This window comes from Myxocyprinus asiaticus, chromosome 30 (assembly GCF_019703515.2).
Source record: "Myxocyprinus asiaticus isolate MX2 ecotype Aquarium Trade chromosome 30, UBuf_Myxa_2, whole genome shotgun sequence".
NCBI lineage: Eukaryota > Metazoa > Chordata > Actinopteri > Cypriniformes > Catostomidae > Myxocyprinus > Myxocyprinus asiaticus.
Window position 1 is genome coordinate 35,906,140 of NC_059373.1, and position 13,226 is coordinate 35,919,365.

General features: G+C 39.8%; 1 protein-coding gene across 2 annotated transcripts in view; it reads right to left on the bottom strand.

Moving 5' to 3' along the window:
* LOC127420729 (septin-7) overlaps positions 1-13,226 on the bottom strand; it is a 77,389-nt gene that overhangs the window by 9,780 nt on the left and 54,383 nt on the right. For both annotated transcript variants that reach the window (XM_051663239.1, XM_051663238.1), the window contains exons 4-7: positions 5,350-5,450; positions 5,013-5,147; positions 1,444-1,561; positions 646-738 (exon numbers count right to left, since the gene is read on the bottom strand). In XM_051663239.1, the coding sequence (XP_051519199.1) occupies positions 646-738; positions 1,444-1,561; positions 5,013-5,147; positions 5,350-5,450 (447 nt within the window). The remainder of the gene's footprint in view (positions 1-645; positions 739-1,443; positions 1,562-5,012; positions 5,148-5,349; positions 5,451-13,226) is intronic.

Here is a 13,226-nt window from a genome sequence, read left to right on the forward strand (position 1 = left end):
AACAACCTGTTGTTCAGTTCAGTTCTGTATACACTCTTTATTTATTTTTTTATTCCCTTTTTCTCCCAATATTGAATGCCCAATTCCCACTACTTAGTAGGTCCTCGTGGTGGCGCGGTTACTCACCTCAATCCAGGTGGCGGAGGACAGGTCTCAGTTGCCTCCGCTTCTGAGACAGTCAATCCACGCATCTTATCACGTGGCTCATTTTGCATGACACCGCGGAGACTCCCAGCATGTGGAGGCTCATGCTACTCTCTGCGATCCACGCACAACTTACTACGTGCCCCATTGAGAGCAAGAACCACTAATCGCAACCACAAGGTGGTTACTCCATGTGACTCTACCCTCCCTAGCAACCGGGCCAATTTGGTTGCTTAGGAGACCTGGCTGGAATCACTCAGCACACCCTGGATTTGAACTCACGAGGGGTGGTAGTCAGCGTCAATACTAGCTGAGCTACCTAGGCCCCCCTGTACACACTATTTAATGAAAATGCAAGTTGTCACTACCTGAATTTTTTCCTGAAAATAGCAGAATTCAGCGTGTACAAAAACAGGATTAAGAAGAGGAGTGACAACCATATTTAGCATAAGAGTGTCAGAACAGTAAATAATTCATCAACGGTGGAGAACACACACAAACCTTGATCTTCTTCACTAGCTTAATCTCCTCTTCATCATCTGTCTCTGGGAACTCATAGATTTTGATCTTGTGTTCCTGGATCTCTCTCATTATCTGGGAAAAGAGCAAAACAAAAAGAGTGAGGCATAAAGAGTAAGAATAGTGCAGACACGTCAAAAAGACGGTTATAGCAGCTTGGTATCTCCCAGCAGACTCTATAGACTCTCAGTGTCATTGGTTTGGGATTGCAACTTTCATGCGAAGTGGAGATCTGCTCCCAAAATTTTCAGCAGAATCATAGATTTATGTGCTCTTACGAAGAGTTTTCACAGCAGACAATGTTTGCAGCACTACTCAAACCACGTTACATGCAAACCAGTGACTTCAGCTTTTTTAGGGATGTGAAACTATCCCACATGGATCGTTCCAAACACTGGGAATGCTTTCAGGATGGTGTGATGTGTGACATAACTCCAGTTTCAATGCAGTGCTCTGTTGATCAGCTAGGTCAGCCAATATCAAACTGAATGAAGAGTAAAAGCTTATTCATGCTACCACATTTGTAACAAATGTACCTTAAAGGCAACATATCATGGAAAACCAGTGTTTAGTCTTACTAAAAAAAAAACAAAAAAAAAAACATAAAAAAACAAAAGAGGTCAGGCAAGGGTCAGAGAAAGGATGGAAAATGGTCACGTAAAACTAAATTACAACATTTTTGATGCAAGAAATCTTAGCGGTCTTCAGGGGACAAAACAAATAGTTACAAAAGTTTAAAATATGGCTGAGAATTTCATTTGCACATATGAACACCCTCACCTGCTTCTTGAACTGTTGGCACTCCTCTGGAGTCAGTGTGTCTGCTTTAGCGATGAGCGGGATGATGTTCACTTTTTCATGTAACCGTTTCATGAACTCAATATCCAGTGGTTTCAGTCTGACAGACAGAGAGAGAATGTGAGGGTTTAATGTTTCAAATTTAACTCTGAGCACGAGTCCAAAAACAGCCCCATAGGTTTGTACACTACAGTAGTGAGGTATCACCGCTTGGCTGAACCTGTAGCTCGGCTCGTAGTAAAGCCACATGTGCTGCGAGAAGAGCAATAAATAAACGGCAGGGAATTAATTTGTCCCTCAGTCTGTGGAGACAGTGTGACTTTCAGTTAACACACATAAAAACACACTGTATTCTCATCAGCAGGTGAAAATGAATGATACTTTTTTGTCTTTATACAAATTTACACCGCTTACTGCCGCTTTACACCAAATATGTTTGTTTATCTTCTATTTTGTTACTACATTCCTATCATGGACATTCTGGCATTCAATCCAACGTATTTTCACACGTTGTTGCGAGCTGGACCGTGACCGTGCAGCCTCGGCTCGTGAACTCTCTGCCAGCTGAACACCGCCTTGTGTTCTTGCTTGCCGTTTGATGTCACACCGCTTATCCGTGAGAGCTGCAGGTCATAGTGGTTTGTCTCCTGCAGGGATCTTTTTTGGACATTTGATATTTTCACTTGCACTCATTCTGTTCGGACTGTCTGGTGAATCACACTCCTGTTTATCAATACACCACCATCACTCTGGACTGTACTGTTGACTTGGGCTCTGTTGTTGTCTGTAATATATTGTGTTTGTTGTTTTAGTTTTGGTTTGCTCGTTTTGTTTACATGTACTTTTATGTTTGAACATTGGACATATAAAGTACACATTATTATTTTTGTCATTATTAATATTAGTAACTCAGTCAATTGCATGACACAGGTTGGCGTGTGCTGTCATCACGGCAGTGTCCATGAGGGGGCGACCCACTCCATGTAAAATTAAACAGCTTTTATTAGGTTTCTGATAAGACTGGAGTCTTCATCTCAGGTGAGTGTACATCATTTTCAACATATTTCAAAAAAATTATATTCATGTCTTTTTGAGCAGAAAAATTTGAATTAGCAAAAATGCAGTGCAATTATTCCAAACTACATTTCAAAAAGACAATTATTTTTTATAACATTTAAAATAAACATTCACATAATTCTGTTGTTATAAATGCTTGTTCAGGAGAGGTGAGCTGGTCCTTTCATAAACTATAGGTTTATAAACAAACGGTTTTCGTCTGGCAGATGATAAAACGAGCAAAATGTCCAAAGACCTGAGCTACATCAAGAGAAAAAATATAGCATATAGACTTGGATATTTTGATTTGTTGCCAGTCCGCAAACACTGAAATCCAGAACACCCTAGCAAACCGCATAGTAACACCTGGAAACCACCCACTACATCGTAACATAGTGGCAGAGAGTTTTGCACAGGCAAGCAGCACTCACAATCTCTTAGACATTTCTAAAAATCTCAGTTAAATATACAATGCACAATATTATAAAAATGTTTCAAAAGGAGACTACTCTGGCTAATTATCTCTAAATTTCACCAGGCTGACATTCTGAGGAGTTTGGGGGAGAGTTTCAAAGGAAGAATTTGTGATTTTTGGCATAACATGCTAAGAGAAACATGCAGACAAATGAACATTACACTTACATTTCACCATGTTCTTCACCAGCAAGTTTTAGAGCTGGGAATTCATAAACAGGCACATGGCAGAAGAGCCAAACTCTGTTTTAGGTCAGTTTATGTCTTTTGACCACTTGATAGCTCTGAGATTTTACTTAAAATAACATAAGTAATCAGAGGATGGTTCAGACCAAGGGTCTTCAACGGGGGATCCGCGACCCCCAGGGGGCTCGGGGTGGTACCGCAGGGGGTCAGCAAATTATTGTTTGATCCACCATTGGCATTTGTAATAATCAATCACTCAACTCACTCGCGAGTAACGCAAGATGAATGTGAATTTTAGTCTATCCACATGTTGAAGTCCTTTGCAGCTGTATGCCAAATCTTAAAGTGTGACAAAACAGTGCTATCCATTTGAAGCAAGCAGCCCGGACAAAACCTTCACACAACCACTGCTCATCAAAAGCCACTCAAAGCGTGACACACATCAAGTTCAGCAGTGCTGCAGTAGAGGGTCGCGTGAGTAAACACGTCTGGTTTACGTTGGTTACGCTGGTTTTTTTTTTTTTATTATTAGATGCTTTTTACTTTCAGAACAAAAGCTTACTTGCCTGGTGTAAATAAATAATTACCGCTGAGATTATCAAGCTGGCATACATGGTCCTTAACGTTCCACACACACAAGATGGTGACTCTCAAATCAATATAATTTAAGTCATACATTAAGTCATTGTTTTCTTCATTACAAATTTTTATTCAATGAAATGAACAGTAATTTTGAAATATATGTATAAAATCGATCACTCACATGAGATGAAGACTCCATTTTAGTAACCTTATAAAAGTTGTTTCATTCTGCATGGAAAGGGTATTTCTGTTTGTCTGTCTCTCTGTCTGTCTTTTTCTTTCTTTTTGGAGGAAGTTTGGCACAGGGATTAACCACGAAAATTAAAAATGTCACTTCATGTCAAAAATGTTGTAGACCCCTGCTGTCCCAGATGAAAAGACCAGCTAAAACCAGCTTAAGCTGGTTGGCTGGATTTAGCTGGTCACCCAGCCTAGTCAGGCTGATTTATTAGCTGATTTCAGAGGGGGTCTGATCACTTTTTAGCTGGTCAGGCTGGGAGACCAGCTGGCCTCCCAGCTTAAACCAGCTTGGCCAGGCTGACCAGTTAAGACCACCCTGACCAACTAAGACCACCCTGACCAGCTGAGATCAGCATGACCAGCCTGACCAGCTAAAAAAAGTGTTCAAAACCCCTTTAAAACCAGACTGACCAGCTAACGTATGACCAGGCTGGGTAACCAGCTAAAACCAGCCAACCAGCTTATGCTGGTTTAAGCTGGTCTTTTCAGCAGGGCAGCATTTAGTGATTATTTAATTGGCTTTGCAATGTAAGAATCATGAAGTATGTACATACAATCATATTGTACCACAGCACCACACACGTGTTGTTATAGGAATAAAACGCAACACTAAATTTTACACAATATGTAACGGGGGTCCTGGCTCCGTCTCTCTACCCACAAAGGGGTCCTTGGCCTGAAAATTGTTGAAGACCCCTGCTTTAGAGCGTACAGAAACCCCTCCACAGAAAAAACAATTGTAGAGGGTGTGTGTTTGTTTAAAGAGATAGTTCACCCAAATATGAATAATGTGTCATTATTTAATCACTCTAATGTTGTTCCAAACCTGACTTTCTTCTGAGGAACACCAAAGGGGATGCCAGGCAGTCTGAGGTACCATTTACTTTCATTGCATAAGAGGATGCAGTAAGAGTGAAAGGTGACTAAGGCCAACAAGAATGTGTGCAAATGATATGACAGAATTATAATTTTTGTGTCAATGACCCCTTTAATGTTTGAAATGGAGTACCTACCCATGTCCAGAGGGGGCGATGAAGTACAGACAGCAATGTACTCTGCTGTCGGGCATCTGGCGTCTGTTGACGCGTGACTCTGCATTGAGGTAATCCTCAAACTTGCTGTCGATGTGATCGGTGACAGGCTGCCAGCTGCATAAACACACAACCAACATTTAGTGTCAGCAACATGCAGTGAGAACTGTTATCACTCACACATACAGTACACACGCACACACACACCCGAGAGCACATGCAATATAAAATACCATCCCTCATTTGTTAATGTGAAGAGGTCATTTGCCCTTTACATGCGAGATGCAGAGATTCTGCACGGAAAACAAACAAATCTTACCAGTTGCTGTTATCCACGGCATCTCCGAACCCTGGCGTGTCCACAATAGTGAGCAGCAGTTGAACCCCGCCCTCTTTAATCAGCACCTTAGACTGCTCCACCTGAGAAACCATGACAAACACAAGTCACATGAACACTAACCATCAATACACAATCAAATAACTTTAAGCTAAAAACTATTAGTAAAACCGCAGGGATTCCGTTCTGGTTTCTCAACGATGCCACTAACAATTCTTGTACTACTTTTGAGGAAGTAATATTTGGAAATAAAAAAATTCTTATTGGATATACTGCCCTCAGCAGTGTTAGTCAGATCCAGTTTGATTCTTGCAAATGGCATTTACACAGACTTTTTAATTAAGTTATTTGAATCATTCATTAATTACTCTGAATTCTTGGTTAATAACTTGTGGTTCAGCAAGTTTATGATCCACTAAAAAGAATCAGCTGATAAAAGTCATTCATTTGGTAGGAAGCATTGTATGTTTTGCTGTTAATTCAAAAGACACAGCTTATTAGAGTAATTTGTTCAGGAATCAGGCGACGCTGCTCGTGCTGTATGTTTCACATTGCTGTTTTAGTAGCAGTGTTTCAGTGCCGTTCAATGGTAGCGAAGGAAACACTGTCAAAGTATTCTGGCATGGCGTTGTGTCTGTGGAAAAACTGCACGTTTGAAAACCGTTAACGGAATGGAAAGTCATGAAAATCATTTGGTTTCCCGATTTTGAATTAGGAACTAGTTCTCAGTTCCTAACCTTACAACTCATTTTTACACTAAATTAAATCTAAGATATCTTAATTTGTATCCAAAATTCAGAAAAAAAATTAACACGAATACTTACATAATTGAGGTGGACTGAAAATGTAAGGCCCAAACCGCATGTAAACGTACACACCTCAAGATATGCATTTGTTGTGGCAATTCAAAATGTGTCAGATCACAATTCATAATGCAATGCAAATTACAACCCATCTGAAAATATAGGTTTACTCACATTAACCTTGTGCGACCCCACGTCCATTTGTGTGGACATTGTGTTTTGTCTTCGCTATACGTTATGTATAATTTCATTTCATTTAAATCGACTGATCTCAGTTCAGAACATTCTGGGCTGTCAGAAAAGGGTTAAACTTTTGATGCATGGTGTTATGTGACAAAACAACATGGCAGCGATCACAGCGGAGTTTGTTTTTGAGGGAAAAGCCATCAAAACTACATCTGGTAAGAAACCACGTTATGTTTTTACATTAAAACCTGTTTGAGTCAAAAGATTAGAAGGTAGTTTCATCTGATATGCCATTTTGACGATTTTTTTTTGGTAATTCAATTTTTTTTATTAAATCTTATAATAACAAGAAACACACACACACACCCCCACACATATATATATATATATATATATATATATATATATATACACACACACACACACACATGCAACATTTAACCCCCCCCCCCCCCAAAAAAACAATCCTGTGGTCACACATAAGTAAATATATACATACACACATACATTTATTATATATACATTTATTATATATATATATATATATATATATATATATATATATATATATATATATATATATATATACACACAGATACAGATACATATACACACATAATAATCATACTCACTTAAAAACTATACTACAATACTCTCTCCACACCCCACCCGAGAGCCCTCCAAAAATTCGATGACCTCCCCATCGCCCAGAACACAAAATCTGGGGCAAAACGAAACCTGAGTGCCCACCACGTCGCACAAAAAATTCTGAAACTTCAACCAGAATTTCTGGATCTCGACACACCACCAAAAAACAAGGGCCATGTCTCCATCCTTCCATTGGCATCTCCAGCAGGTGGATGTCTTTAAGACCAAGCCTACACAGTCTAGAGGGGTCAAATAAAATCTATGCAACATTTTGAATTGTATAAGATGCACCCTTGCATCTCTAGGTGCAGACTTAACATGTTTAAGAATCTTAGCCCACACTCATTCCTCCAATGCCAAGTTGAAATCTTTCTCCTATACTGTCTTGAGAGAAGTTCTGGCTCCGTCCCCCAGACTCTGAATTAACAGGGAGTAATACACTGATGCCTCAAGACCTTTTCCAAATGCTGCAATCACCTCTCCCAAAGCATCTGCCTCCTTAGGGGGGTGTGTGCTACTCCCAAAAATAGTACAAAGCAGGTGACGCAGTTGTAAATACCTATAAAACTGAGGTCTGGGAATCCCAAAATGTTGGACCAAGTTTTCAAATGATCTCAACACTCCACTTTCATATAGGTCACCGAGTGTAGCAATCCACTCCGGCCAGCAGAAAGGGGACTTGCCAATACACAATCTTGTGTTCTACCATATGCTCAAGGCAACATTTAAATAAGTGTCCAATTTAAACAATCTGGACACTTTAGTCCATACCGAGTGTAAATGCAAAATAACGGGGTGTAACTTAACTTTTCAGATTAGTTTGATAGAGATGCTTTGCAATGGCAAAATAGGGGCAAGAACTGCCTGTTCAATAACAAACCAGGGAGGGGCTCTCTCAGGTGGAAGTGACCAATGAGCCAAATGTCTAAGACTGAACGCATAGTAATAAAACAAAATCTTGGGTAGGCCTAGCCCACCTTTGACTATCGGCCTATGTAACTTATTAAAATGCAATCTGGGACGTTTACCATTCCAAATGAAGGACTTCGCTATGCTATCAAATTGCTTGACATAAGAGAGGGGGACATCTACAGGGAGAGATTGTAGCAGGTAGTTACATTTTGGAATACAATTCATTTTAATAACATTAACCTTCGCAATTATCGATAAATGTAATGAAGCCCACCTACCCACATCACTCGAAAACCTTTTTATTAAAGGGTCAAAATTAACACCATCTAAATCAGACAAATTTGCTGGGAATAAAATACCCAAATACTTAATGCCCTGTCTGGGCCACTGGAAGGCGCCTTGCCGAGTGCCCCTATCCAGAGTAAAATAATCTGAAATTAATCCATTTGTTTGTACCGCTGCTACAGGTGTCTAATAAAGTAACTTAAGCCAACCAATAAATGTACTCCCGAACCCATACATTTCCAAAATCTTAAAAAGATAATCCCATTCTACTATATCAAATGCATTTCGGCGTCAAATGAGATGGCAGCGACCGGAGATTGTTCATTCGCCACTGACCACATGATGAGACGCCTGATGTTATCAGAAGAGCTGCGGCCCTGAATAAACCCCACCTGATCTATAAGAGATGTCATAACTTTACTTAATCGGTTAGCCAAAATGTTTTGCAAACTTTTTACATCTAGCTGGATCAGGGAAATTGGACGGTAACTTTTACACTTGCTTGGATCTTTGTCCTTTTTAAGAATCAGACTGATCCGGGTTTGTGTCATGGTTGGAGGAAGCTTTCCATTCTTTAATGTTTCAGTATCAACTTCTAACAAAAGTGGAGCCAGTTCTGTAGCATAGGATCTAAAAATTTCTGCAGCAAAACCATCTGGCCCCGGAGCCTTACCAGTAGGTAGGGACATAATTACCTTGTCAAGCTCCAAGGTTACCTCAGAATCAAGAGAGTTTTTTTGCTCAGTCTTCAGTTTAGGAAGATCTAATGGTTCCACAAAGTTTCTAATATCTTCATCAGTAGACGAAGACGTGGAACTATAAAGATCAAGATAGAACTCTTTAAAAGCATTATTAATATCAGTGGCTGAGGTAAAAATTTCACCACCAGCAGATTTCACTGAGGGAATGATAGAAAGAGACTCTCTCTGCTTTATATATCTAGCCAAAAGCTTCCCTGCTTTGTCACCCGACTCAAAGTATGACTGTCTTGCCCTGAATAACCAAAACCCTACTTTCTGCAACAAAATAGTATTATATCTATATTTCAATAGAGGCCATCAGACGACATACGGTGCTTCAGCTCTGCCTCGGCACTTTTAATATTTCCTTCCAACTCCACAAGTTCTCGTGCTTTGGATGTTTTGATGAATGATGCATACTGTATGGTCCGGCCCCTAAGAACTGCCTTAAGTGCCTCCCAAGCCACGCCCACAGAGGATACTGAGGACCAGTTGGTCTCCATATAAACATTGATTTCAGTCTTTAACATTTGTTGGAAATCAGGATTTTGCAAAAGGGATACATTAAGGCACCAACTATATGATTTCTTTTTCTCTATATGTGGCAACACCTCTAAACTCACCAGGGCGTGATCTGAGACTAAGATGTTTCCAACTGATCAATCAACAACAGATGAAATGAGGGACTTGGATATAAAAAAAAAAAAATCTATTCTAGAATAAATCTTATGGACTGATGAAAAAAATGTATATTCCCTACCAGATGGGTTCAAAAGTCTCCAAATATCTGTAAGACCAAGATTTGTACACATCCTGTGAAGCGTCAATGTTGCTCTAGGTGGCTTACACACTTTTGCTTCACTATGATCAAGGACTGAATCCATCAAAAGATTAAAGTCTCCTCCCAATATTGTATCATGAGGGGTGCCAGCGACTTGCAACATCCCTTCAAGATCTATAAAAAAAAGCCCTGATCATCAGCATTAGGTGCGTAAATATTAGCCAAAATCAGACTTTGCCCCTGAATTTCTGCTAAAACAATAATGACTCTTCCTAATTTAGCATTAAACTGTTTGAGAAATTTGAATTGTAGATGTTTATTTACCAATATAATGACTCCCTTGCTCTTACTTGAGCCAGAACTAAAGAAAAGATGTCCACCCCATATCTTCACAAATTTTTCAGCTTCCTGCGGGGAAAGATGCGTTTCTTGAAGAAACACTATATCATATTTCTTGCGCTTAAGAACAGAAATAACCTTCCTTCTTTTTATGGGGTGCCCCAACCCATTCACATTCCATATGGAGATAGTACACTCATATTAACATTTGACATTTTGATATAATAGAAAAAATAAATTGTGTCAAAAACAAAATTATGAAGACCACATTTCAACATAAATGCAACAATAAAACCCTGAACTTCCCCCCGAACAAAACAAACAGAAAAAAGAAAAACGTGTGCATTAATCCCGCACATGAAAGCGCCAACCGGCATCAATCCCTTTAAACTCAAAGAGTCCATGAACGCCTACAAGGCGGATTGCTCGGATTGCTCAATTGTGCCTCACAAATTTGTAAGGCAAAATTACATAACATCAAATATTTTGTAAAACAAACCCCAGCCAATAGGCAGAATAAACACAAAGAACGTGTAGACTCATTCACAGAACTGTCTCAAAAGTGTGTTCCTTCACAAAATAAATTCCAGTCGATATAAAGCTGTTAATTTTCCTCGGACAGACAAACTAATCTTCAGTGAGCCAGCTGATGAGTGCAACAGATGATGTAATTATTTCAGTGTCCCACGAAAATACTCCACACATCATACTCCAGCCAGCAGGAGGCATAAGCACAAGGAACTGACAGATTCATCCATAACTGTCCTGAAGTAGTGTTATTTAACAAAACAATCTCCAACCGCTAGGCGGAACCAGCACAAAAGGAAACAAAACACGCATCCCAGTTCCTCGGATGGTCAAGAGTCAATTCACTCGGAGGCCGCATAAAAGTATATAAACTTTATAAAAGACATCCTCTGTGTGGGCATGTAGATATTTTGCAGTCATCCATAGTGTCTATTCTCAATCTGCCCGGGAACTTCATTGTAAAAGTGATATTCCGTCAATGCAAATGTTTCTTTAAGGAAAAGTGTTAATCCAGAAAACAAAACAAACTCCAGCCGCTCGGCGGAGCCAACACAAAAAGAAACAAAAATGGCGCCCAGCTTCCTCCAAAAGGCAGAGTATGTACAGTGAGTCAACCCACTCACAAGAGAAACACCCAATGGTTACTCACCCATTGTTTCAATAAAAGACATTGCCTGATTGGGACATGTAAATACTTTGCTGACGTCCTTGATGTTTATTCTCAGTTTGGCTGGAAACATCAAAGCAAAAGTGATCTTCCGCTGATGTAAGAGTTTCTTGCATTCCTTAAACAGATCGCGTTTCTCTCGTTGAGTTCACAAAGTCCGGGAACAAGAAAATATTGTAATTCTTCCAAGAAAGCTTTCCTTTGCTCCTCACCTTTCGCAACACGAGATCTTTATCGGATGATCTCAAAAATTTGGCCAGAATCGATCGGGGCCTTTCTCCCTCATCAGATCTGTGAGCTGGGACTCTGTGAGCTCGCTCGATTTTGTGGCTTGTTGCCTGTTTTGTCAAGCAGACTCGGGAAAAGCTCGTCTAGGAATTTCACCATATCTCTGCCCTGCTCATGCTCAGGAATTCCAACAATTCGAACGTTATTCCTGTGGCTTCTATTCTCAAAATCTTCAAGCTTTTCAAGAACACGTTTCAAGAATTAGCGGATAATTCCCTCTCTGATGACTCCAAATAATCGATTCGTTTTTCAATATCTGTCACTCTTGTGACTAACTCAGTGAATTTTTTTTTTCCATCGCTGTAATCAATCGACGTATTACAGCGAGATCCTCCAAGACCGCAAGTACCTTCGTCAACATCATTGACATGTTGGACAGTTGACGCTGGTTTTCTTCTCTCGCCGCGCAATCCAAATCGAGTCCCCGGTCCACAGGCCTGTCTGGGCTTTCATCTTGAACCCGTAAGTGTCTTTTAATGTCTCCAGAGCCTGCGGATTTTGACTTCTTTGCCATGTTTACCTCAAACAGCAAATGTGTAACTGGGTGTATCGAATTTTACCGGATTATATCATGAAAATAATTAAAAAAATTAGCAAAGTGCGCAGAGCTGTCCCTCACACGTCTGCCCTTCGCATGCCGTCATGAGTCTCTCTCCGCCATTTTGACAATTTGAGTGTTTATTGTGAAACGCCAAGTTGTTAAACACAATGACCACTATAGTGGACAACAGTGCTAGTTTTTCATTAGAAATCCTATATTTACTGTATATTTTTATACTGAGAAAAAAAGTTGCTTTCAGAGGCTTTATATGGAGTTAGGATGAAAATAAGGTGCATTTCAAACTGTTCTGTTTGTGAGCATCCTATTGCTTTCTGACCAAAAGTTCTGTTTCAGGCTGCAGATGATGTCTGGACCTCTCAACATGTTTGGCAGATATGGGACAATGATAATCAGTACTTAGACTCAGAATTTTATAATGTATCATTTTATTTTAACGTGGTTGGCAGTGTTTGGATGATGCTGACCATTAAAATTCGCTTGATTGTTGCAACTATGGCTTTATCTTCCTTGTACTCGAAGACCAACAATTAACAACTTACGGACACTTTTTATTTGAAACAAACTAAGTCGGAGTACAACTTTTAAACCTTGTGTAAAGCAGTTCATCATCTATTTTTTTGAAAACTTTGTCGTATCGAAAAGCTTGGTGTAAATAGGTCTTTAGCCTTTAATCATGATGCTTATGTTGAAGGACTAAACTAAGAACAGCATCTGACTATGTGATACAAAATAAGAACATGCAGGGGGAAAACATCTGATTTACTGTATATGAATATGCCGTTTTCAGATAACTGAGGGGCCATTTCAAGGAGACCTCGGTCCCAGACATGCGATATGCAATCAACAAGAGATCCAATACTCGTGACAAGCACACAGACTCAGGTTTTCATTAAATCATGAAGGCAGTATCAGGGAATGCAGGGCTCAAAACAAGTGTTCAAGGTTCTCGTGTGCACATTACAGAGCAGCTCACTGGAAGGGCTTTGCATGAGGGAAAGCAAAATATTTCCTGCTCCTTGTATGAGCCAGAACCCTCTAAGGAACTTTTAGCACTTTTCCAATAAGAACGTGGCACTGGAGTTGAATTCAAAAAAGTTAACAGTGTTTGGCTGAGTATCTA